Source organism: Hemitrygon akajei, chromosome 17 (assembly GCF_048418815.1).
Source record: "Hemitrygon akajei chromosome 17, sHemAka1.3, whole genome shotgun sequence".
NCBI lineage: Eukaryota > Metazoa > Chordata > Chondrichthyes > Myliobatiformes > Dasyatidae > Hemitrygon > Hemitrygon akajei.
Genome location: NC_133140.1, coordinates 59,011,288 through 59,038,806, shown reverse-complemented (window position 1 = coordinate 59,038,806; position 27,519 = coordinate 59,011,288). Strand labels below are relative to the sequence as shown.

At 40.3% G+C, this 27,519-nt stretch overlaps 1 protein-coding gene across 1 annotated transcript in view; it reads right to left on the bottom strand.

Annotated features, from left to right (window-relative positions):
- LOC140740742 (B-cadherin-like) overlaps nucleotides 1-27,519 on the bottom strand; it is a 54,450-nt gene that overhangs the window by 6,638 nt on the left and 20,293 nt on the right. Inside the window, exons 3-13 of the mRNA XM_073070230.1 lie at nucleotides 19,681-19,874; nucleotides 17,957-18,115; nucleotides 15,427-15,582; nucleotides 13,391-13,535; nucleotides 10,932-11,104; nucleotides 9,915-10,043; nucleotides 7,936-8,118; nucleotides 5,725-5,969; nucleotides 4,161-4,303; nucleotides 1,578-1,802; nucleotides 583-804 (exon numbers count right to left, since the gene is read on the bottom strand). Of these exons, the coding sequence (XP_072926331.1) occupies nucleotides 583-804; nucleotides 1,578-1,802; nucleotides 4,161-4,303; nucleotides 5,725-5,969; nucleotides 7,936-8,118; nucleotides 9,915-10,043; nucleotides 10,932-11,104; nucleotides 13,391-13,535; nucleotides 15,427-15,582; nucleotides 17,957-18,115; nucleotides 19,681-19,874 (1,974 nt within the window). The remainder of the gene's footprint in view (nucleotides 1-582; nucleotides 805-1,577; nucleotides 1,803-4,160; nucleotides 4,304-5,724; nucleotides 5,970-7,935; nucleotides 8,119-9,914; nucleotides 10,044-10,931; nucleotides 11,105-13,390; nucleotides 13,536-15,426; nucleotides 15,583-17,956; nucleotides 18,116-19,680; nucleotides 19,875-27,519) is intronic.

Genomic DNA, 27,519 nt, shown 5'->3' with positions numbered 1-27,519 from the left:
TGTCACCAGATAAATGCCATGGAAATTTTAAACAACTCATGTTGATCACAAGAGAAATAGGATGGAGGTACGAATGGAATAAAACTCGTGTGCAATCCTGGATTGCTTTCCTTCGAAGAATTAGATTTCAAAATCATGAAAGTGTTAATAAAGTAAATAAGGGGCAACTGGACAATATTACGGAATTGACAGAAGAACCAGAGGAAATGAGATTTCAAAAAATAAATTTTCAATAAGTGATTGAAGTGTAATCGATAATATCTTTTGAAAATGGCTTTGACTATATATTATACAAAAACACACGGGGGAAAGTTAAACAAACACACAAAAGAGAGACTAATTGTATAATTCTTAGAAAAAGCCATAGCAAACACTGGGCACGTAACTTTCCATTCATTTTCATTCCCAAATCAAGTGGCATTTCCTCTATATTCAGCCTCATGTTCTTGAGGGAAAAATTCTTACATTATGTGAGAATTGAATAGTAGGAGTATTCCTTAAACTTAGTTTACAACCTTATTTTCAGCAAAACTAAAGGGGATTAAGATTGATTGTTTTAAATTGTATGCAAATGATACTCACTCAGCAAAGCCAAGATAGCACCCAGAATAGCCAAAATGCCAGGGAAGCCAAAGGCGGCACCAGCAATCCTCTGGCTACAAGCACCATTATCACAGTCGCACACTTCCACTTGCAATCCTGTAACCTGACTGAGTTGTGGTGTCCCACTATCTGTTACTCTGAGAGGGACTTCATACGTATTAGGTTCAATTTTATTCCTCAGCTTCAACAGCTTCACATGAGCTAAATAAAAGAAAACACATTGTTTTGTAAGTTCTACACAAGAAAGTATTGCTTAACTTGGAGTATGTTTGGGTGTCAGTTTGCAGACAGCAGGACAATTGTTCTCATCACCCGAGATTATTAGCCTCACTGCAATCTTCACTTTGATCTGGATCACCTTTTTAGTCCAATTTCCTTAATCCAATACCATTTGCCATTCTGCACCCAGTATACGCTGGGCATACAGATCATAGTCCCATTAGCACTGACACACCAGCTGCAGCCCATTTTACCCATGCTATTAAAGAACTTCATATTGCACTTGACGGTGGGGGGGGGGGGGGGGGGAGGTTACAGCAACAGAAACACATTCTCTAGGAATCTGGCTCCACAGGATTTCAAATCTTCACTTCCACCATCACCATGTCTTCCTCCCCAACCCCAAACACCACGACCATCTGTTCATGTTGCTGATCTATAGGTCTATCTGTTACACGAGACCATCTCTTCTCCCAGTTTCTTGCCTTGATGTTGGTTTGCCTTTGTCTAACACAATGGCAGAATGTAAGAGCAGCAGGGAAAGTGGTATGAGGACAAAGTGAGAGTAAAGGAATATTCATTTACGATTCTCACGGCTGACTACTTTTGAGCCTTCTCCCGAAGTGTGCTATATCCAGGAAGCAGGCATTAAATTCCAGGGAGAGAAAAATATTTACTAGGGAAGAATGGAGGTAGAAGAAAAAATAAATATATTTTTAAGGTCTGTAACTCTATTTAAAATGTAATAAGCTTACGATTCTCTGTTGATTCAATCGTCCAGTTTCTATTCGCTCCATGAACCAGTGTAACCACAAAAGGAAAAGTGTTGGGTGAGATGTCTTTGTCTACAATGGTCACATTCACAGGTTCAGGATCTTCATTGCACACACGTTTAATAAGTGAAGTAGCAATGGGCGGATTATCATTGATATCTTCAAGCTGCAGAAGAATGGTCCCAGTACCAGTGGCAGGTGGACTCCCTGCAGACACAAGAATGAAACTCTGAATCCAACAGCAAAACTTAGGGAAGAAAAGTACATAAATGAATGGCCTTTTTTATATGAACACTTGGAAAAAAGTTCACAATGACCATTTTAATCCATTCATCCAGAGTTACATTAGAGTCCTATCATCTTAACACTTCTTTCAAGACATACTCATTCCAATTATGAAGCAGGTTTTCTTCAATCTTAAACTTTCATTGATTTTAAAACTCTATTCCTTTGACACCGTCTCATAACAAAAACATTCCAGTTTTATCTATTAAATTTGACGTACACTCAGTGGCCACTTTATTAGGTACAGCTGCACACCTTTAATTGATGCATTTATCTAATCAGCCAATCACGTGGCAGCAAGTCAATGCATAAAAGCATGCAGACATGTTCAGGAGGTTCAGTTATTGTTCAAATTAAATTTCCAAATGAGGAAGAAATGTACTCTAAATGACTTTGCTGTGGAATGATTATTCGTGCCAGACGGGATGTTTGGATCATCCCAGAAACTACTGATCTCTTCATGTACAACAGTCTCTAGAATGGGGTGATCCAGTGAGTGGCACTAGTGGTCAAAAGAGGGGTCGGGGAGAATGACCAGACTGGGTCAAGCTGACAGTAATTCAAATAACTATGCGTTATAATAGTGGTGCGCAGAAGAACATCACTAAATGCACAACACGTTGAAAATTTAGGTGGATGGGCTACAGCAGCAGAAGACCATGGACATAAACACAGTGGCCACTTTATTAAGCAAAGGAGGTACAGTCAGATGGCCACTGAATGTATTTCCACATTTATAAGATTGCTCCTTTCAAAGTTGAAAACCTTTTCATTGAAAAATACAATTATCACCATGGAACTAACTTAAACTTAAACTTGTCCAATATACCATTTGCCACATGTTCTATGGTGCCCAATACAGACAAGGAACACTCTGATGTGGACCGGTAAGGTCCTCTCTATTTTAGTACTGGTGATATCATGGTAATAACAGATTCCACCCCGTTACCAGCCAAATCAGTTAACCTGTATTGTAAATGTTGGGTACAAGTACACAACTGTCAGAGATAAACAACGGATTGCACAATTTTTCTGAAGCACCAAAGGTGCTTTTCTGATTGGTTCAGCTGACTAATTTGAACAATACAGATGAACTACATCATGGATTAAAGGAAACACAAACTATTTACAACATTGCAGAACCAATCCTATTGCAACTCTTTTTGAAATTGGTTTTAGTTACTTTTTATCATTTACAACTCAACTCACCAATACATTTTAAAACAACATGCACCAGGTTTTCTTGAACATCTGTCTTCACTAGTGGACTTGGGGTGGACAAGCGTAGCACTCAAAGGAGGCTCACTACATCCCTACCCATTAGAAGGTGGATCTGATGCCCAAGTCCCACCCATGTTACACCAATTTATAACAGGTTCCATGTTCAATTCTGCCCTCAGGTGCTGTCAGTGTGGAGTGTATTTGTCCTCTCTTTGACCATGTGAGCTTCTGTTTGCTACTCCAGATATAGTAAGTCAGCACTGTGAATTACCCCTTAATGTAGATGGCTGAAGTCATACCAGAGGGAAGTTGATGGGCTTCTGAGAGAGTCAATGGTAGGGTTATAGGGACATTGGAAAAGAGAATAGAACTGTTAAGATTGCCCCTCAGTGAGCTGGCATGGACCGAGGGGCTGAATAACCTCCTTCAGTGCTGTAGACAAGGAAATAGGAAATACTGGTCCAAAATTACGTCGCCTTCCCCACCACAAGACACTTTTAACAATGAAAGTTTTAATAAAATGTCTAATCTGAAGGTGTTTTCTTAGATTTGTCCCATTGCTAACGTGTATTGGCACTGAAGGAACATTTGAGATACACAAGGGGGATTTGAAAATTATGCTTGAAGGACCACATCCAGTGGGTTCTGATAAAACCTATCAAAATGTATTCCCACTTTCATATTAAGAGACAAATTCACCAAAATTAATCACATTTATCTATCTATTGAGATCGAGTGCACAATAGGCCCTCCAGGACCTTTAAGCCGCCCAGCCATCCCCCAATTTAACCATAGCCTAATCATGAGGCAAGTTACAATGACCAATTAACCTACTACCTGGAGCATCTGGAGGAAACACAGTCACAGGGAGAACGTACAAACCTACAGACAGCAGCGGGAATTAAACCCAGCTTGCTGGTACTGTCAAGATTTCTGCTAACCACTACGCTACTGTACCTTTTCCTGTTACCACTGGACTAAATGATTTTGAAACATGTATCACTGATGAAGAAGGCTAAAATATTACCGCACATGTCTTGTAGACCTACAAAGTCTCACCATTATCAGAAGCAAGGACCGTTGCAGTATAAATGCTGTCTTTAACAAATTCTGATTCTCTATCCATAGGGCTGATGAGTTTAATGATGCCAGTCTCCGACTCAATTTCAAACCAATGTGCTGGGTCACTTCCCATCCGGTAGCTAGAATACATGAAGCAACACAAATATATTATTAGCCACAAATCCCAAAATCAAAGAAAATGAACAAAACTAGTTTCCACTTAAAATATAATGTATCTCTAAGTGCTGCCTTGATGGATTATCAAATGTTCCATCACTGGGTTAGTAACTTTATTAAGCTCCTTACCCAATGTAATTGTCGCATGGAGTTCTTTCAGGAAGTAAAGCAGAGACATTAGCTAATTTTAAAGCATTTTTCATACACCAAACATTTTGGTGATCTAGTCGTCCCTTAACGCACTAGTTTTATGTTCAAACGAATTGCTACAATGGATAATATAAACTGTTCTAATGTCTCATTGCTATTCATTATTTGGCAGATGATGAATGGACAGAAACACTATCACCACCACAATTAGTTGGTGTGGTTGCACAGCTGTGCAAACTATTATTTCATCTGTACAATTTTTAAGAAGGAAAAACAGATAATAGCAAATGAGATCAAAGCCTTTTATCCAGCACACAAATATGTTGAAGGCATGAATAAATGATGTCAATAGTGAGAGCAAGTCATACAAGGAAAGGAGCTGTATGATATAGAAATTATTAAAAAAGAAAAATTATGGCAGTAGGAGATCATGAAACAGGTAATCTTCAAGCTAAGAAGTACAGGGGAAGTGAGTGAACGATAAATATATTTACAGCTTAATAAATACTATCAATATCAGCTTCCTTATAAAGAGAAGAGACAATGGAACGCGTTGCAAATAAGTCAAAAGCAATAGCTTAAAGTTTTCATTTGGTAAAGGAGGAGGATCACAACTGACCAAGAAAAAAGTGAAACAGAAAGATTTCCCCTTTCTTCCTCCTCCTTCAGGAAACATTGCTTCTCCCTGCTGATGGAGCCCTCCCATGCAATCCTTTCCTACCCTTCTCACTTGATCTCACCATCCAGGAGGGCAAGGGGGAGTTAATTTCCCTGGCCCTCACATTGCACCTCAGTAGCCTCAATAACAACCAAGTCATTCGCCATTTCTGAGAGCTCCAATGACATTGCAATCCAACCACATCTTCTACTCTCCTCCTTCCACTTTCTGCAGAGGCCGCTCTTGGTGACTGCCTGGTTTGCTCCTCCCTTCCCACCAAATCTTTGTTCTCCGTGCACCTTCCTTTGCAGCTGTAAGAGGTACAACACTTGTTCCTTCATGTCCTCCCAAACAGCCCTTCCACATGAGGCACCTTCTCCAAACTTGGTGCTCCCAATTTTTTTCCAGGATCTACTCAAGGCTCCAGCATTCCCAATCACATTCACTATTCCCAAATATGCCTCTAGCAGTTCTCAATTTATAGCTCTTCTTTGTAAGCAAAAATATCTTGTCTGTACACTTGAGGAGAGGAACACACTGCTAACTTAAAAGTGTTCCCACAAATCCATCTCATACCTGATAGTTTGCTTCTGAGCAGTGTCAGGGTCCTTTGCCTTACATGTAGTTACTGTACTCCCAACTGGTAGATTCTCAGGCTGCTTATCGTTCTTGGATTCTGGATTAAATATTGGAGCTTCGTTCACATCACGCACATTGATGGTTACTGTAGCTGAAGACAGTGGCATGGTATCGACAAATGGTATCTCATTCTTTACTTCAATTATCACCACATGTTGTTTGTTCTTCTCAAAATCCAAAGGCTGCAGTAAAAAGTTCAACATAATATCAATGAAGCATTTTCTTCATGAAAACACTAAGTATTAACCTAAGTGTACATGACACGTAGTATCACATTGGTAGTTTATTTAGAATAAACAGAAGACAGGGTTTCCCTATTTTTAAGGGAAAAACTTAGCAAGATGTTCCTTTATATCGCTAAATGAACCATTTCACCACACAATCAAATCCAAGTCAGTATCGTCACAATGACAAACATAGCCTCAATTATAGCAGTGTTCCACAGTTAAGTGCAAAGAAGTACCGACTCTTCCGTCTGTTGAGCTATGGCTAGTTTTGGCTTAACTCTGAAAACATAGATTCTGTTTGCATCCCATGTCTTTGGCTTTTCCTTTCATTATGTATATCTAAAAGCAAGCTAAATATTTATTAAAAATTGAAACTTGTGAGTTTTCAATTTATATTACATTTGAGTGCATTATCTTACAAACTAGCTTTTTTCATTTCATAATGATATGCAATATTGATCCATGTGCACTACACAGCCAGGTACACTCCCATTAATAGATACCTAGCCTCATGAGAGGAATCAAATTCTCAGAGTAAATATCTGGTCCTTGTAACAACTGTTGTGGATCAAAGAGCCTGTTCTTGTTCTGTGCTGCTCTACGTTTGCATGACCAACAGAGAAATGAGAACCACGTTCACATACCTCACCAGATTTTTCTTTATTTGAAGGATATGGGTATCATTGACAAAGTCAATGTTTATTGCCATCCCTGAAAGCCTGAGGAAAACATTGGTGAGCTCCTGCAGCCTTTCTAGTGAAGATATTCTCAGTGTTGCTGGGCTAATAGTTTCAGGATTCTTAGATCCAGTGGGAATGGAGGAATGTTAATACACTTTTTCTAATCAGGATCCATGTAACTTGGAGGGGAACCTGCAGGTGGAAGGAGCTCTCAAGTGTTCGTTGTCCTTGTCTTCCCTGGTGGTAGAAGTTGTGGGTTTGGGAGGTAATTTTGGAGACGCTTTCGTGAGTAATAACACTGCATTTTGCAGGGAAAAAATCAGCTAGTGGTGGAGGAAGTACATGTTTGGAGTGGCAGGCAGGGCACTAATCCAGTGAAATCGTTCTGTATCAGATCGTGTTTGACTGTTGTTTAAATTGTATGCATGCAGGCAAGTGAGGGATCAAACTCTCAGCTGGAAATGAGATGATACAGCCCTGAACTCAAATCATGATTGGTCCATTTAAGTTTCTGATAAGGGTGGCCCTGGGAGCTTTGCTGTCAAATCTGCAGAAATATCATGAGATGCTAAGAGTTTCTTTTCAGTCACTGCTTTGCATGTATGCGAAGTTTCCAAATTTGCAGTCCATGTCCAAATATTATCCAATTCCTGCTGCATGCAAGTTCAAACTGATCCATTTTATCTTGAGATGCTACAAAAAGAACTGAACATTCCTTGACAGGGAACCATAAATGATCCTTCCCATGTAAGCTTCTATTTGCAGCTCATAATATCTGATCCCAGGGTACTAAGGAGTTCCTGCAGCACCCCAGGAGTGGTAAATGGGCATGGAAGGTGGGATTTCACCCATCAGCCATAACCATCTTCCTCAATGTGAATAAAGTACAACTTGTGCCAATGAAGAGGCTTCCCGTCAATTCTTATCCACTCTCTGATACCATTCTCCATCAAATTTCATGTGCAGTGATTCACACTTTGTCTGTCTGTCAAGTGATCTACTGATAAGTGCATTTACCTTCAGTGAGCAGCTTCTTGGCAAGTTATCAACACTGGATAATATTCATCCTTTGCTCATTACTGAGGGCGGACCAACTGAGTAGTACATCTAGCCTTTTGTGGACAGGACATCTCTAGAAAATGTTCCATTATCATGTAGATGCCAAAGTTGTGGAAAAAGCCCAAATCATTTACTAGTAAATATTAAAATGACTACAAAAAGCTACTAGTGGACTGCCATACCTTCGCAATTCTAAGGACTCCATTATTCTGCGGGTCAGTAATAATTGTGAATTGTTTTCTCTCATTTCCAAAGGTTATACTGAAATTCGCTTTCCAGGCCGGTGTGTAAATCAGGTCAGCATCAGTTACAGTGTGTCTTGACACATCATAATCCACTTCATTTTCAGGAACTTCGACAGTAACCTGCAATTAGAAATGCATAGTAATTTACCTTTACAGAGTTGCAGACTTTCCCGATCAACACCCAAGCTCAAATTCAACTAGAGTTGATGTAGTATGAGTATTTGTATAGACAGGAACTGATCAGGGATAGTCAACATGACTTTGTGCATTGTAGGCCATGTTTAACAAATCTTACAGAGTTTTTCAAGGAAGTAACCAGGAACGTTGATGAAGCCAAGGCAGAGAATGTTGTCTTCGTGGACTTCTGCAAGGCATTTGACAAGGTCCTGCATGGGAGGTTAGTCAGGAAGGTTCAGTCACTTGGCTTTCAAGATGAGGTAGTAATTTGGATTAGACTTTGGCTGTGTGGGAGAAGCCAGGGAGTGGTAGTAGATGGTTGCCCCTGACTGGAGACCTGTGACTAGTGGAGTGCTGCAGGGATCGGTTGTTGTTGTTCATCTATATCAATGACCTGGATGATAATGTGGTAAATTGGATCGGCAAATTTGCAATGATACCAAGACTGGCTTTGCAGTGGACAGCGAGAAAGACTATCAGTGTTTGCAGTGGCATCTGGACCAGCTGGAAAAATGGCTGAAGAGTGGCAAGTGGAATTTAATGTAGACAAGTGTGAGGTCGGACCAACCAGGGTAAGGCCTAACACAGTGAACGGTCAGGAACAGAGGAGTGCAGTGGAACAAAGGGACCTGGGAAATGCTTTGGAAGTGGTGTCACATGTGGATAGGTTCATTACAAAAGCTTTTGGCATGCTGGCATTCATAAATCAAAGTATTGAGCACAGGAGGAGGGATATTATGTTGAAGTTGTATAAGATATTGCTGAGGCCTAATTTGGAGTATTGTGTGTAGTTTTGGTCACTGACCTACAGAAAAAATGTAAATAAAGTTGAAAGAGTACAGAGAAAATTTACAAGGATGTTGTTGGGATGGAGAACCTGAATTATAAGGAAATATGAATAGGTTTGGATTTTATTCCCTAGAACATACCAGATTGAGAGGAGATTTCATAGAGGCACACAAAAATACGAGGGGTATAGATAGGGTAAATGCAAGCAGGCGTTCCCCACTGAGGTTGGTGGGACTACAATGAGAGGTTATGGTTTAAGAATGAAAGGTGAAACGTTTAAGAGGAACATGAAGGGAAACTTCTTCAGTCAGAAGGTGGTGAGAGTGTGGAATGAGCTGCCAGTGCAAGTGGTGAATACGAGCTTGATTCCAAAGTTTAAGTGAAGTCTGGGTAGGTACATGGGATGGGAGGGGTATGGAGGGCTATGGTCTGAGTGCAGCTCAATGGAACTAGGCATTTTAAATGGTTCGCATGGACTAGATGGGCTGGAGGCTCGTTTCTGTGCTGTACTTTTCTGTGACTAAATTCTTTCCCTTCTTCCAGCTACCGAATCCTAAACAAATCTGTCCTCCTGAAGCTACTAACAAATTACTGCAGAATAGTTGCCAAAGCCCTCTGAAACTTTGTTTAGTGACCTTTCATCAAATAGAGGCAGTGGGAGCTTTTGTCTGAATCACAGCTCAATAATGCTGACCAGGGACCAAGCAATGGTGACCTGGGACCGCTGATTTTCTTAAGCGTGCAAGATGTAGGCTCTTTATTCCCCAACAAAGTCAAAAGACAACTTCTTCATCATGATGAAGATGAAAGTGAGCATGGTATACTTTTGATTACACAGTCCCTCAAATTCTTTTTCAAAACAATTAAAAGAAATAATTGCATTTTGAATTTAAGGATCAGTTTATTATATTCAGAAGGAAATGTTTAAATATGTTTAATGAAATCTTTACCGATGAAGTCTCAAATTGTGGGGCATTATCATTTGCGTCGGCGACTGTGATTATTACTGTGGCACTGGTCATCATTCCCTGACCTTCCATATCTGCTGCCCGAACAATAAGCGTGTATTTATCCACTGTCTGAAACAAGATTAAAAGAATAAAAGAACTTGTATGACATGTAATTTTCACACAGTCAGAAACAGCACATTCTGTCTACCACGTTCATGTATACTGGTCAGAAAAGATCACAGTCACTTCTCATTTCTCAGTCCATGGTCTGTACGACCATCAGCAAAGGCTCATCTGAATATCTTGGGTAATAAGAGTTGTCGCTTTCTCTGTGTATCCAGGCCAACCACTGCAGATTCCCACTTCTTAAAGTGCAAAACTTTTTCCTCAACTTCCCTCTAATTCTGGCCAACTTCAAACTACAGATAAAGTACCTTTTGTAAAAATGGCAATGAATGCCATCTCATAGGGCACTAACAGATAAGAGATTGTGTCTTCTACAACATGTATAGAAACTTGAGCAGGATTTTTCTTGGAATGATGAGTATAATTCAAATAAGATTTTTTTTTGCAATGGAATAAATCATTTTTTAAAATAATTTCAATACTACCAGACATACTATTTATGTTCAATATGTATTTTATGGTACAATCTTTCCCAGTACCTGTAGTTGCAATTTGATAATGTTTCTGTCATTTTAATTTGTGTGTGTTTTCCATCTTTCTTTCCATCAAAAATGCTTCTCCTACGAATTAGTGAGTAACAAAGCATAGAGCAAACGTCGAGAATATTTACTTTATTGAACTGTAAGCAGGCGAGCACAGAATATTCAACATGGGCACCCTCGAGCATGCTTCAATTGGAATGGAATTACATTTTAAAAGACATTTAACATTACATACGAAAATAATTACTTAATCACTAAAGCAGGGGAAAGCAACATAAAAGATGCTACAAATAGGAATAAACATTTTAGCAACAAGCTTTTCAACTTTGTACACTGACTGCCCACTTACCTCCCGGTCCAGACCTGAATGCAGCACACTGATCAGTCCACTTGTTGAACTAATTGCAAACATCTGTGAATCAGGACTGGCTGGTTGTTGACGCTCAATGGAGTATTTGATTATAGAATTAGCATTATCTTTCTCATCTGCATCTGTGGCTGTCACATTCATGAATGCCGTACCTATCGACAAACATACATTAAAATTACACCGACAGCTTCATAAACATTCTCTTCTCCCAAATCCATGGAAAGTAATAGGTTTAATTGGATCAATTTCATCACATAACTTTGCATCTTCTGAGATGCAGCCATGCCATTGTTTTTCATAAATCAGCACTACTGCAATATCAGTTGTTATGTTTTGTAACCTCAAAGCATTAAACTAATTCAAAGGAAGACACTGGAGCTCGAAATGCAAGTCTAACTTAGTGTTTATTTTAGTGAGGTGCACACATATCACGTGGTATGCAATTCACGTACTTATACATTTAACTCATAATGATTATTTAAATGAACAAGAATGCTTAATCATAGATACAAGATTTCTCAAATATTAAATACACAACATCAGCCTCCCCACTCTCATTAACAACACATTTTACCATTGAACAAACAATGGGCAATTTTAGCCATTTTACATGAAATAATACTCTATTAAAAGAGATTGCTTGTACTTTGAATGCATAAATATATAACACTAAATGAAACACTCAGATAGAACTGGATGGAGAAAGTAAACAGCAGGACTTCATAAATCTCACTACAGCCTGAGAAACTGCACGAGGAGGTCACATGACCTCGAGTCTGCTCCAGCATAAAATGTCATTGATCATCAGCAATTCACTCGCCAACTAATAACTTCACTCCAGCTATCCAAAGAAAATTACCCAAGCTATGAGTGCAACTCAGTAACTCCCAGGAGTAAAGACTTGCAAAGATTCACACTCATCAGAAGCAATTCCCTCTCATCAGATCATAAGTGGCTGATTTCATATCCAGCACAGTTTGAGCACCCCTTATCCAAAATGCTTGGGGCTGGAAGTGTTTCAGATTTTGGACTTTTTGTACTTTGGGATTTAACCTGAGACAGGTTGTGATCACCACCGTTTCCAACTCTGAATTTACTGTATGTGTGAAAGGTAAGCAATCTTTGTCATACCCTTGTTCATCACACATATGTGTGTAACAGTGAAAAGTATTACATAACATCACTATAATGAAAATTTAATGTGTGCAAGGCAACAGAAGCAGTACGAGCATATCGGGATAGAAAACTGAATCAGCTGTTGAACAACAGCAACAGCAAGCTTTCAGACTCCACCTACGATGCTGTCTTTTGATAAAAAGAACACTGTATTTGTATTTGATTATTTATTAGATTTTATGTAAGGTATAAAAACAATCAGCAGTGTTGACTTGTTCGGGTGTTAGATTTTCAGCAGTGACGACCTTGGCAAACTCATCAGTAAATTTCTCTCCTGTTTTGTGTTCAGCAGACACTTTAACAATTTAATGCTGTGCCTTTTCTTGAATTTCTCTAACCAGCTTGCTGAATATTCACGATTACCTTCAATTTTCAGTTTGTCATGATAGATCTTTGCTTGTTTCACGATCAGCATAGTGTTAAGCGGCATACATTCACAAGATGCTGACTCTCTTTCAAATCACGATCACGATCTTCATTTTTCACTTTATGCAGTGTGTTTCTATTTTTAACTAACTTCTGTTCATTACATTTCTCAGAACTGTCTGTGGTACAGAGAACAGCTTGTTGCCTGGGATTTTCCTTCTGTCTTGAATAATTTTTGATTTGGGACATCATGTCAGCACTCAAAAAATGTTTGGATTTTGGAGTTTTTGGATTTTGGATTTTTAGATAAGAGGTACTCAACCTGTAGTTCTTGAATGCCCATTAGTAGCAAAAGCATCTATCCTGTTGAAGCCCCTCATTTGTTTCCTGTGCAAATATGTTCTCACTCTGAATGAACACCGTAAAGCAAACTCTAGGCTGGAGAGTTCAAGACAAAGTACATTCTCCATATAGGACAAGAAAATAGGCTGTTTCATTGTCAGAATTAGTAATGAAAGCCATCAGATGCAAGTATGGCATCTTTGGAAGAATCATTGGATGTAGAAACTTCTTCATTAGCCTGCTTGTCCAAATAAACCATTACAAAAATTAAACAATGTGGCTGCCTATTGAAATGGTGGTTCTTGGGAGACAAGACCCTTCAGTGATCTAACAGAAAACACACAAATGCAAAAGATTCAGAGAAAACAAGTGAAACTTTTTGGCAGCAAGGCACAATAGAATTGTAACATTTGATCCATCCAGACACACTGGGTCAACAAACATACATTAAGATTAGGAGTAATCTATTGAGGAAAAAAATCAAGATTCACTGTCATTTAATTGTTGGCTCAATCTCAATTCGGAAGTAAGACCAAACAAAATGTTCCTCTTACCTGGTCTAGCTCCTTCTATCACCTTGCCATAGAAAGTTGGAACAACAAATTGTGGCCTATTATCATTCATATCAATGACTTCGATGACAACATCCACTGCTTCTTCAACTTCAACCCCATTTTCATCAAGTGCATGAGCTAACAGCTATTTCAGTGAGATAAGAACATTGTTTGTTAGGGTACAATAGCTCCAAAAGTGCTGCAATAATAAACATTCATTCAATATTGAACCAGAAACCCAGTGTTGGTTAATTGGTTCAAAGTGGATTGAAAGACCCATGTCCATTTCACCTTGACTATTAACAAGTCAGTTACTATCACAAAGACATAGGTCGGGATTTTGCATTGCGTAGCACTTCCCTCTGATCAGTGAAAAATGATTACAAAAATACTTAATTCAGAAGCATGAATTTAGATCTTATCTGATCGTGACTACGGGAAATCAGTTCTCCAACAACCAGCAATCATTAAAGTGTCCTCCCCGTGAGAAAATCAGAAAGAAAAACACACAAATTAATCTGTAGTGGTGCAAAACTGAAATCATTATATGCTTCAGTTGAAATATAAACAGAAATATGCCATGAACAAATGTTTCCGTCTTAAAACCGATTACACTTTGGCATTTATGTGGAGGGAATCGCTGGGAGTCAGGGTTTACCAAATGCAGAAATGGTTAGTAAACTAATTCAAACTCATTTGTCTTTCACTCAACAACAGAATTTTGATGAAATTCTATAATGGACACCTATCTCCAGTTTTTCCCTTGATTCTACTGGAGAAATCTGTCAACAGCTGGTTGTGGAGAAGCTCACTGATTACCAACAGCAACTTGAGATAAACCGTTTATCCATTGAATTGCAAGTACTGTGAACTTTTCTGCAGTTATTACATCCATAAAATGCAGGCCAGTGATTTAACATGAAACCACTGAACCCAAAAGACTTTTGTGATCATTCAGTGCTACTCTAATGAATTATACGTTTCAAAAACAAAGTTAGGAGAGTTAAAGAAAATGGTATATGAACTATACATTATCGTATGTTGTTTTGCAAATATATTAATGCATTCATGTTACTAAAGCTACCATTTTTACCCAATGCAACACACACAAGGTTCTGGAGGAACTTGGCTGGTCAGGCAGTATCTACAGAATTGAATTAACAGTCGATGTTTCAGGTCAAGACCCTTCTTCAGGACTGGATAGTGTGGGGGAAGTTACCAGGGGAAGGAGGGTGAGCTAGAAGGGGGTAGGTGAAGCCAGCTGGGTGGGAAAGGTACAGGGCTGGAGAAGGAATCTGACAGGAGAGGAGTGGACCATAGTAGAAAGGGAAGAGGGAGGGCCATCGGAGGAGATGATAGGCGGGTAAGGAGAAGAGGTAAAAAGCCCGAGTGGGAAAAGGAGAGGGCAAAAGAAAAATTACCAGAAGGAGATATCGATGTTCATGCCATCAGGTTGGAGGCTACCTAGATGGAATATGAGGTGTTGCCTCTCCACCCTGAGAGTTGCCTCATTGTGGTAGAAGAGGGGGCCATGGCCTAAAATATCAGAACGGGAATAGGATAGGAGTAAAAGCATTTCGAACAAAGTTGCTTTCCAAAGTGGAACCCCTACTTATATCAGTTCTCACCATTGTACAGGAGACCGCATTGGGAACCCCAGATGCAATAGACGACTCCAACAGATTTGCAGGTGATGTGTACCTTCACCTGGAAGGACTGTTTGGGGTCCTGAACGGAGGTGAGGGAGGAGGTGAATGGGTAGGTGTAACATTATTATCCAATATGCAATGATAGAGCTGATGAATTAGCATGGGAAAGGGCAAGGAGGTTGTGATAACAAATTACGGCAATAATCATTTGATACTGTGGATTGTCCAAAAAAGTGTCGTTCCTCAAATTTTAAGGTCAGTTATTTGAGTAATATTATACTAACAGTGTGTGAACCAAGAATCAGTCTTGTCCAGAGAAATAATTGAGAACAAAGTTAACTTTCTACTATAAATCACTGTGGGAATTTTATAATTAATGAAACTCACTCTGTATTCGTCTCTTTCTTCTCTGTCTAAAGGTTTATGCACAACAATTTTACCGTCGTTTTTGTTTATAGTAAAAATACCGATAGGTGGCTGATCAGCTCCTGGGCCTGTTATAGAGTAATATACTCTCGTTTCTCTTTGCCGATCGGACTTGATCTGTTCAGAGGAAAAAGAAATGTCAGCATAATGTTCACAAGCACATTGTGACAAGTCAGAATAAAATACCCATTAATGTATCGACAAACAAGAGAAAATCTGCAGATGTTAGAAATCCAAACAACACACATAAAATGCTGGAGGAACTCAGCAGGCCAGGCAGCATCTATGGAAAAGAGTACAGTTGTCCTTTCGGTAGGACCAATTAATGTAATGTTTATTGTGAATTGCCTCAAGGCATCACAGTAAAGGCTAAGAAGCAAAAGTCCCATATTTAATTCAAAGTCTTTTCTAAATTGCCTGAATTAGGTTGAGAGAGTCAGGTGAAGGAACTATGCACAGTATCATCTCCTCATAAATATTCCAACAACCCTGGCTGAAAATCAGGGGATCCAAGTCAAGAGGATGCAAACTGGGGAGAACAAAGAGGTGATGGATTTCCTGGTGAGAAGAAGAAATAGAAAAAGTTCAGGATTTGAGGGCAGGGGTAAAGGTGACAGTTGTGACAGCATGTGAAAGCAGGATTAAATGGAGAGATTAGAACATCTGCTAATTTTAGCTCCAGGAGAATAACTTCTGTTCTTTATTGCTGGACACCCCCAAGCACCAGCTGGCTAATAACAAACTCATTTTGGAACCAGGATTTCAAACATTACATCACTCATTTGTGGATCCAACATGTGTTCTGCACAAGTGTTGTTTTAAAAGGCAGGTGGAAGAGACAGAAAGAAAGGCGAAGGGATAAAGTAAATTTAACAAGAGTGAAACCTGGTCAATTAAAATACTTCACAAAGAGCTTTTCTTAATATTTACAAAAAACAGCTTATTTTATAAATATACAGGATGAGCTAAAACAGAACTTACAAGATTCTCCCAAATGTAATTTTAAGAAAGAAGAATTGTTAGTAATGCAAAATATATGAATACATAAAACTAACAAATGTGACTTTCAAAGGATGATCACCTGCACCTCAGTTTTCTAACCAATACTTCCCTGGTTTTTAAACAGAATTTTAAAAATGACACTCGAATCAAAAAGGCTTGATTAACATACATTAAGATGTTTCCCAATTATTTGTAAGACACCCAGTAAATCTATGTCATTGATAATTCCATTTCAAATATAACGAACTGACTTTGTGTGAAGAATTTACTCTGAACACAATGATTGGGTTCACTACACTTGTGAGGAAATTTACTTGATTGTTTATCTACTGGGATAGAAAGCAGTATTGGCCCTTATGGCACTTCACACTGCACCACCCAGCTACCCAATTTTAACTCTAGCCTAATCTCGGGACAATTTACAATGATCAATTAACCTACCAAACCAGTACGACTTTTGACTGAGGGAGAAAACCAGAGCACCCGGAGGAAACCCATGCTGTCACAGGGAGAACATACAAACTCCTTACAGACAGCAGCAGGAATTGAACCCAGGTCACTGGTGAAGCGTTGTGCTAACCTCTACACTACCCTGCTGCCCTAAATGCAGCTTTACGATGAGTAGTAACAGAGAGGTGTGCTATAATTTCTTTCCACTCATTTGCAGAAAATCTGAGGACTGGTTTAAATAATATTGGGGCCTCACAAGTGAAAATAAATTGAAATGCATGGCTTCAGCAAAATACGAAATTAAATAGCATGGAATTTGTGGTCAGCAGAGTGATGATCTTCATTGATATCCTTAAGGAAAGCAGTTTGTAAGGAATTAATGTGGGACTCAGCAGTTCGGGCAGCATCCGTGGAAACGAGCAGTCAAAGTTTTGGGCCAAGACCCTTCATCAGGACTCCTGACGCAGTCCTAACGAAGAGTCTCGGCCCGAAACTTTGACTGCTCGTTTCCATGGTTGCTGCCCGACCTGCTGAGTTCCACGAGCGTGTTGTACGTGTTGTTTTGACCACAGTGTCCACAGTGTACTTTGTGTAAAGAATGAATGCCATCTCTGATATTGCTGTCCCTTTAACTAATGTCAATTGCTGTCAGATGTCACTTCTAGGAGATCTGACATCCAAAAACCATGTTAATTAACAGACTAAATCTTGTAGATAACAAGCCAGGAAATCAAAACAATTAAAACATATCATACACTTTTTATACACTTTACAGAGAAAAGAAGAGTGGTCCTTGCAACATGAAGCCAAGGTTACAGAAAGACCATACACTTTATTAAAAAGCATGAGAATTTGAGTGACAGCTAACACATCTGAATGACATTGACTGACAACCGACATGTGCCACTCAGCACATCTCAGACTTGTGTGTTTGCTTAGTGAAAGGTAAAGCCTGAGGTAAGTCCAGGGCAGGATGTGAGATATAGATATATATATCCCAAAACAGAATTCCACTACAATTTGAACTATAAAGACAAACCTGTACAAGATCCCTCGGGAAAGGGCCTCTCTCATTTTCTGGATGCTTAGTAACTGGAATCACCCAATCTCGCTTCCTTCGTCTCAACGCAGAATGAGAAAACCGTGAAGGGAACATGAACACTGGCACATCTGACTTGTCCTCTGCAGAACCTTGCACCTGTAACTCAAAATACAGAAGGTAGTTTACAATTAGTTTACTATTTGTCTACTCTAACAGGTCAGCAGCAAATGCCATTTCATTGGCTCTTCACTCAGTCCCGGAACATCTGCACAGCAAAGCTGCATACTACATCAGAATGCTCTTCATTGACTACAGCTCGGCATTCAGTACTATCATCCCCTCAAAACTAATCAATAAGCTTCAGTTCCTAGGCCTCAATGCCTCCTTGTGCAATTGGATCCTCCATTTCCTCACTTGCAGACCCCAGTCAGTTTGGATTAGCAACAACATCTCCTCCACAATCTCCCTCAGTGCAAGTACTAATTGGCTGTGTGCTTACTCCCCTGCTCTACTCACTTTACACTTAAGACTGTGAGGCTAAGCACAGCTCCAATGCCATACTTAAGTTTGCTGATAACACCACCGTCATAGACCAAATCAATGGTGGTGACAAATCAGCACATCAGAGGGAGATTGAAAATCTGGATGAGTGGCACCACAACTCCACAATCTCTCACTCAATGTCAACAAGACCAAGGAGATAATTATTGACTACAGGATGAGGAATTCACAGGTCCATGAGCCAGTCCTCATTAAAGGATCAGAAGTGGAAAGGGTCAGTAACTTTAAATCCTCGTTATCATTTTAGAAGATCTGTCCTGGGTCTAACATGCAAGTGCTATTATGAAGAAAGCACGGCAGAGATTTTACTTTCTTAGAAGTTTGTAAAGATCTGGCATGTCATCTAAAACTTTGACAAAGCTTCAACTGATGAGTGATGGAGAATATATTGACTGTTTGCATCACAACCAATGCCCTTGTACAGAAATGCCTACAAAGATTAGTGGATATGGCCCATTTCATCATGGGTAAAGCCCTCTCCACCACTGAGCACATCTACATGGAGCACTGTTGTTGGAAAGCAGCACCCATCATCAAGGACCCCCACGATCCAGGACATGTTCTCTTCTCACAGCTGCCATCAGGAAGGTGGTACAGAAACCTCAGGACCCACACCACCAGCTCTGGAGCAGTTATTACCCTTCAACCATTAAGCTCTTGAACCGGGGGTAATTCCACTCACCCCATCAATGAGCTGTTCCCACTGAACTGAACCCACTTTCAAGTAGTCATCATCTTATGTTCTCAATATTTATTGTATATTTATTATTTTTTTCCCCTCTGTCTTGGTATTTGCACAGTTTTTGCACATTAGTGATTGCCTGCTCTGTTGGGTGTGGTTTTTCAATAAGACTATTGTGTCTCTTCTATTTACTGTGATTGCCTACAAGAAGATGAATGTCAGGGTGGTATATGGCAATATTTTTGTACTCTGATAATAAATTTACTTTGAACTTTGAAATCATTCTACATTAAAAACCACGAATGCTGCATTTCACGATTTCACAACAACAATCATTCAAGCTAGAATGTTCCCATTCATCAATCATTTCATTAATTTATCGAACCCCATTATAATAATTGTTTAACATTGCAATGTTTTGGCATTTACTTTGGTCATAACTATTCAACCATTCACTCCAAAATCTCTGATAAATTACCTTTTCACCATTTATTAGGACAGTAACGGCTGTTTTCCATGTATCTTCTGCCTTGTTAAATGCAACGATGGTAAAGCTGGTTTGGTTTGTTGGTGGAACGTCACTAACAAGAACCCTTCCATCAGATTCCACGTGGAAAGAGGGATTATCCGTTTGGAATTCCAGGCCATTCTGTTCACTGCAGTTGAAGTGAACTACAAAAAGAAAAAGGAAAATAACACTTAAACAGATTATCATCTGAACACCATTCCTGACTGAATGGTTTTATAGAAGAAACACCTTCATGCAAACTACAGATGTTGAATTATAACAATGTACTTTGTGCTTGGATGTGATAGACTTTTCACATCCTAACCACATGTCACAAGGGACAACGATTTACCTTCTGATCCCCCATATTTCACTGCGTGGCTCAATTCTCCCACAGCTTTCACTAGAAATAGTTCCACGTAGAAGTGATAGATGTGACACTTTGCAACGTATTTCAGGATAATAGGAAACAGTGTCAGGAGGAGCAGTGCTTAGGCTGTAGTCCTGAGGTGTGGGAAGCAGTCAGCTGCAACAAGGGAGCACGTACTCAATACAGGAGAAGATGGGCCCGGCCCGGCCTGCAACTCTGCATTAGTCTAGAATACCATGGGATAGTAAACATTTGTAACTCAAGTTTCAGGGACCAGTGACACAAATCACAGGCAACCCCTGTGAACCTTCACCTTTGCTTACAGGCTGGTCTGAATTCACTCTCCTCAGCAACGGATAGGAAGGGAAGGAGAGGCTAATATTAGCATCATGATGGAACAGTGAATGGTGAACAAAATGGCGTAACTGGGTATTGGATTTGGCTCAGAACTCATTCTTTTAATAATACAACCACAGGATAAGTAACAGCAAAATAAGGCTATTTAGTTCCTTGTGCCTGCTCCACCATTCAATACAATAATGGTTTTTTCTATCACCCCCATTCCCATCAACATCCAAAAAGTATCAGTCTTTGCCATTGATAGTGACTTTATTATTGTACTGAGATACAGAAGATCTATTCTGTCCTTCCTGGTTCAGTCCTTTGCCACCTATGTCCATGAAACTTCTCATGTCCTTGATCTTCTCAGTAGCTTTCAACTCCCTGGCCCTGACTGCTCCATCTTCCCCGTGGATGTTCAGTCCCGATACACATTTAACCCCAATCAGGAAGGCCTCAAAGCTCTGTGCTTCTTTCTGGACAAAAGAACCAACCACCACCACCACATTCCCTGTCTGAGAGAACTGGTCCTCACCCTGAACACTTTCTCCTTTGGCTCCTTCCACTTTCTTCAAACCTGAGGGGTATCCTTGGGCACACTCATGGGTCCCAGCTATGCCCGCCTCTTCGTTGGTTACATAGAACACTCTATTTTGAAGCCTTGTCCAGTATACTCCAACTCTTCCTCCACTATATTGACGACAGCATTGGTACTGCTTCATGCACCCATTCTGAGCTCATCAATTTCATCAATATTGCCTCCAACTTCCATCCTGCCCTTAAATTCACTTGGTCTATTTCTGACACCTCCCTCCCTTTTCCCACTCCCTCTGTCTCCATTTCTGGAAACAAACTGTCAACAGACCCCTTTTAAAAACCCGTGATTATCTCCACTATACCTCTTCCCACCCTATCTCCTGCAAACAATGCTATTCCCTTTTCTCAATTTCTTCTCCTCCACCACATCAATTCCCAGCTCAAGGCTTTCCATTCCAGGACACTAGAGGTGTCCTCCTCCTTTAAAGAATGGGGTTTCTCTCCCTCCACTATTAATTTTGCCCTCACCCGCATCTCCTCCATTTCCCAAACATCTGTGTTCACCCCATCTTCCCGTTGCCTGTGGTGGGGTTCCACTTGTCCATACCTACCACCCCATCAGCCTCCACATCCAACATATTATCCTCCGCAACTTCCACCGTTTCCAAATGAATCCCACCACTAAACATCTTTACCTCCCCTCCCCCCCCACAGGAATCAGTCCGTCTGTGATTCCTTTGTCCACTCATCCCTCCCCACTAATCTCCCTCATGGCACGTACCCCTGCAAGTGGCCTAATACCTACTCCTGCCCATTCACATCCTTCCTCACCTCAATTCAAGGTCCTAGGCTGTCCGTCCAGGTGAAACAATACTTCACCTGCAAATCTGCTGGGGTCATCCATCTCCCGATGTGGCCTATCAGTGAGACCCATCGTAAACTGGGAGAATGCTTCGACGAGCACCTCTGCCCCATCCACCGTAAGTGGGACTTGTTGGTGGCCAAATATTTCAATTCTGATTCCCACTCCCTTTCCAACATGTTGGTCCACAGCCTCCTCTTGTACCAAGATGAGGCCAACCTCAGGGAGGGGCAACATGTTGTATTTTGTCTGGGTAGCCTCCAACTTGATGGCATGAATATCGATTTCTCCTTCCATTAAACAAATCTCTGCTCCCCTTCCTCTATTCCCCACTCTGACCTTATATCTCTTCTCCAAAGTTCTCTCCAAGGAGGGCGTGTGCTCACATATTTTGCTATTAGTGCACAAAGGAATTCAAACTATGCACAAATGGTTCTCACCCTCTACCTCGTTGGTATGTTAAGTATATTTCATGATCGTACACAATCACATTTCCTTTTCCAGTTTCTCATATGAACGGTGTTGACAATGTGGAGTTTGTGATGATTTGTCTGCAGATTTTACAGCTGGCTTATTTATCCTGTTTTGATTCCGTGTTAAATTCCAAAGAAGCAAAGAGCGTGGAGTGCAAAAAGAACTGCTTGTTCATTTAAAGCAAAATGGATTATTATCCTTGGAATAGCTTCAGGCTTACTTTCACTTAAAAGTTCACTGCGCAAATGTTGTTGTCACTGGTTTTTCCATTGACCTTTTCCACCCACCTGGCTCTACCTATCAGCATCCAATGCTGGATGCTTTCCCCTCCCCCCACTTTTTTTATTCTGGCAACTTCCACTTTCCTTCTCAGTCCTGAAAAAGGGTCTTGGCCTGAAACGTCGACAGTTCACTCATTTCCAAGGATTTTGCCTGACCTGCTGCATACCTCCAGTGCTCTGTGTGTGTTGCTTTGGATTTCCAGCATCTGCGGGATCTTGTGTTTATGAAGGGCCAAGTTGAGGTAGATTGTAAGATCAAGAATGCATCTCTATCATGCAAGAATGCCTTTCAAGAGTCTTTTAACAGTGTGATAGCAGCTGTTTTTGAGCCTGGTGGTGAGTTTTCAAGATTTTGTATCTTCTAGCCAATGGAAGAGGGGAGAAGGGAGAATGAGAAGGGTAGGAGAGGTCTTTGATTACACTGCTGCTTTCCTGAGGCAGTGGGAAGTATCGACAGAGGCAATGAAGGGGAGGCTGGTTTTCATGATGGGCTGAGCTGTGTCCATAACTGCAATGACTTGTGGTCTTGGGCAGAGTGGTTGTCATTCCAACCTGTGATGCATCCTGGTAGGATGCTTTCTATGGTACATCTCTAACAACTGGTAAATGTCACAAACAAGAGAAAATCTGCAGATGCTGGAAATCCGAGCAACACACACAAAATGCTGGAGGATCTCAGCAGGCCGGGCAGCATCTATGGAAAAAAGTACAGTTGATGTTTTGAGCCGAAACCCTTCAGCAGGACCAATAGGGCCATGCCAAATTTATTTAGCCCAGGGAGATATGCTTTCTTGGCCAGAGTGTTGATGTGATGGGACCAGGACAAGCCATGACCAAGATATTCAATCTCAATATGTCACTATATTCAATTCTCATGGGTCACTCATGTCCCTTCCCTCTGAACTCCAACACCTTTCAATCTCTCAAACCTTAAAATGCAGTTTTTCTGTTTATTTTTCTGCCAAATTGAATGACCTCATTTTACCCCTTTTTATTCCATGTCCCTTAGTATCACCATTCTATCCCAATCATTTTCAGGGAAAGAGAGTCTCCAATTACCATTGGCAAAGGTTGGGAAAATATAGCCAGTGGTGTGCCAGCGACCTTCATGTTTTTCAGTTTATATACTTTATTTGAGCAAATGATGCCGAAGGAATGGTTGATGTATCATCATAAACTTGCAGTCTCAACCACCGAGGGCAGCAAGTGTGTGGGAACACCAGCCCACTTTCTCCCCACTATCACCACCATTCCTTCTTCACTGCTAAGTCCTGGAACTCCAAGCCCAATAACATTAGATCAAGATCAAGTCACTTTTATTGTCATTTCAACCATAACTGCTGGTACAGTACACAGTAAAAATGAAACAACGTTCCTCCAGGACCATGGTGCTACATGAAATAATACAAAACTACACTAGACTACGTGAATCAACTCAAAACTACACTAGACTAAGTGAAACAACACAAAACTACACTAGACTAAGTGAAACAACACAAAACTACACTAGACTAAGTGAAACAACACAAAACTACATTAGACTTCGGACCTACATGGGACTATGTAAAGTGCACAAAACAGTGCAAGACAGTACAATGATTAATAAACAAGGCTATAGGCACAGTAAAGGGCAAGTTACAATATAATAACAAATGATGTAAATGTAAACAATGTAAGCAGTGTTTTAGCAGGAATTGAAAAAGAAATGAGCAAAAATTGCAAAGGGAGTAAGGGAGTGGTGTGTGTGTGTGTGTGTGTGTGTGATGTCATACTAGACTCTGGGAATTGAAGAGTCTGATAGCTTGGGGGAAGAAACTGTTACACGGTCTGGTCATGAGAGCCCAAATGCTTCGGTGCCTTTTGCCAGATGGCAGGAGGGAGAAGAGTTTGTATGAGGGGTGCGTGGGGTCCTTCATAATGCTGTTTGCTTTGCGGGTGCAGCGTGTGGTGTAAATGTCTGTAATAGCGGGAAGAGAGACCCCGATAATCCCTTCAGCTAACCTCACTATCCGTTGCAGGGTCTTGCGATCCGAACCAGGCAGTGATGCAGCTGCTCAGAATACAAACTTTGCTGGACCTTGTGGTGATGGCGCATCAGGGATCCCACTTTTTGAGGAGAGTGAGGCGTGCGAGGCTCCCCTACCCATTCTAACAACTTTCTACAGGCTGTCCTGACCGGCTGCATCACCATGTGGTACAGAAACTGCAAGGCATCAGACCGCGACGCGACAGAGAGTAAAAGCTGCCAAGAGGATCACTGGGTTTTCCTAGGCCAAGGGCTCGAGGCATCGATGAGGTTCCCTACCACCATCCCACTACCATCAGGAAGGGGGTACAGAACCATCTTGAGTAGGATTGCCAGACTGAACACAACTCAAAGTGCACAGCACAGGTAAGCAGTAAACGGCACAGAAATCTGCTGACTGTCCTATTTATTAGTCTCACAGCCTTGGTAACAGCTGCTTCCCTCAGGCTGCGAGGCTAACGAATACCATGCCACCACTGAGGTCTCGTCATTAGGACGGTGAGCTCTTTAATGCTCAGTTTACATGTGCTGTGCACCACATATACTTTGAATTATTACAGTACTGTGCAACCATCTTAGATACACAGTATATATATTGCTAGGGTGCCTAAGGCTTTTGCACAATAGTGTATATTACGTCTTTCCAGTTACCAAATAACACTTAATGCTGCTGAGCAAATACAAAGCTAAGTCCTTTTATTTCTGTTTTCCAGTCACCTCTATTTTAACCAATATACAGTATTGTCCACAGTCTTGGGCACCCCAGCTGTATACTTGCACCTAAGACTTTTGAACAGTACTGCATTTGCGGTAATATTCTGTTTTATGTGCTGTGTGTGATACACATTTTGTAGGTGTAGCATGGTCCAGTGGAATATTATTTCATTTGGTTGAAGACAGTCAGATGACAATAAACTTAAACTTGAACAAATGCTAACCTTGTCGGTGATGATCACCTCCAATAAGGAAACAATTTATTTTGCTTTCAAGATAAATGAAAACTTGAAATAAAACCAAACTGCTGGAAAATCTCCGCAAATTTGGGAGCACTAGTGCAGAAACAGCAAATATTTCAGCTTGCTGACTTTATCACCAGAACTGTTAGGGTAATTGTTAATTGTTTTTTTTGCCAGTCCTGCTGACCATTTTGAGCATTTTTGTTTTCATTTAAAAGTATATATATAGAAAGAAGTTGGTGCTCTACCCCTTCACAAGCTCCACCACTCCAATACACAAATTATCCAGAGATGGCAGTGAAAAACATAAAGTTGCTTACCACATACCTAGTCAGAAAGCACTACAACTGCTACATTCAAGTACAGTTTTGTTTCTAAAACTGTTGTGAGCAGTCAGCTATTGTTCTGTCCCCAAACTGTGATTTAGTGTTTTTTCCCCACGAGTGTGGGAGCTAGCATGAACAGGAAGAGTGGCTAGCAGCTATAGTGTGAGCTCTGCATTCCCAGCTTTGCAATCCTGTTGCTTTGAGGTTTTGGAGAGAAGGCATATGGAAATGCCTATTCCCACCTGGCAGAAGATGCCCTTAACCCTATAGCAGCTGGTAAATCGGTTTCCATACATCCCACCGGTGTTCCAGGTGTGTGGGATGTCCACAAATTGAGTGTAACTCAGGGAGGACCTGTACTTACATTCTGAATGACCCACTGAAGTTTGTCTTTAATGTAAGTGGCAGATTGGCTTAAGAAACAGAGCATAAAGGAAGACAAAAACAGGATTTGTTTTCTAAACAAACAGGTTACAACATTAAGAACCACTTCAAAATGAGAAAATGTGATACACCTAGTCTTTGCAAACCAAACTAGGTTTTGGTATACTGATCTTTTTTTGCAGCAAATGAGAGGAGAGACTGAATAAGCAAGGTTAAATTACTTAAAAGGTGGTTTTCAAGAGGTAGAGTGAAGAGGAAATGTTACAGGTGGACTGAGAAATAGCAAAGTATCTTTTTTATCAATATAAATATTGTACATGAATAAATTTAAAAGATGGCGATGCATGATTTTAAAAAGATAAAACAATAAATTCCACAAAATTATTACCCTGGAACCTATAAACTAGGTTTTATTATTACTAAGATAAATCAAAGAAACTATGGAAAGACCATAACTCCTAACTTTGTGAACACTGATTTTTGAAATCTTACTTCTTTCATTTTGAGGAGGTGACTAAAGACAGGAGTGCAAAATGATACACAAACTGTAAACTGTGGGCTCTGGATTCTTCGGGAGTTCACTACATACACTGACAGGGTCTATCAACGGGTGATAATTCTAACTCTAATAGTATGAAGCTTATAATTTCACACACTGATGTCAAAATTCCCCAATGTATCTTATTTACTCAACAATACTCAAATACATCACAATGCACTTTCTCCTCAAAGGCAAGTTCTTGAACTCAAGGAACAAGTAGAATCTCAGTTCCATTTGGTGACTCAACAATAATTGAACAGAAACACCAGGATGAGATTGATCATATATTGCTGCAGCTCTGTCTCTTGCTATGATCATTTGATCTCCATGAACTGTCCAATAAAACAAAGTTGTTGGAAAACCTACCATTATTAATTGTAGATTGAAAACCAAACTTTCACTATCAATACCAGGCAGTTTATGTGGAAATCCAGAAAGAACACCACACTGACAACAAACACCTGTCAAATCAATTTTTCCATGTTGGAAACCAATTTTATTTGTCATTATTTCCATTATTTTCTTGCTAAAACAGAGTAAATGTTTAAATCTCCTGCACTTTTGCACTTTAAGCTTTCTTCGCTACATGCAAACTTCTACTGCTTCACTCACTTTAACTGTACTCAGAGGAAGTGGTGGTGTGCCTTTAAGAATGACCTCTGCTGCTCCGCTGACAGAAGCAGTTGCCCAGATTTCTCTGTCCCTCTTTGATG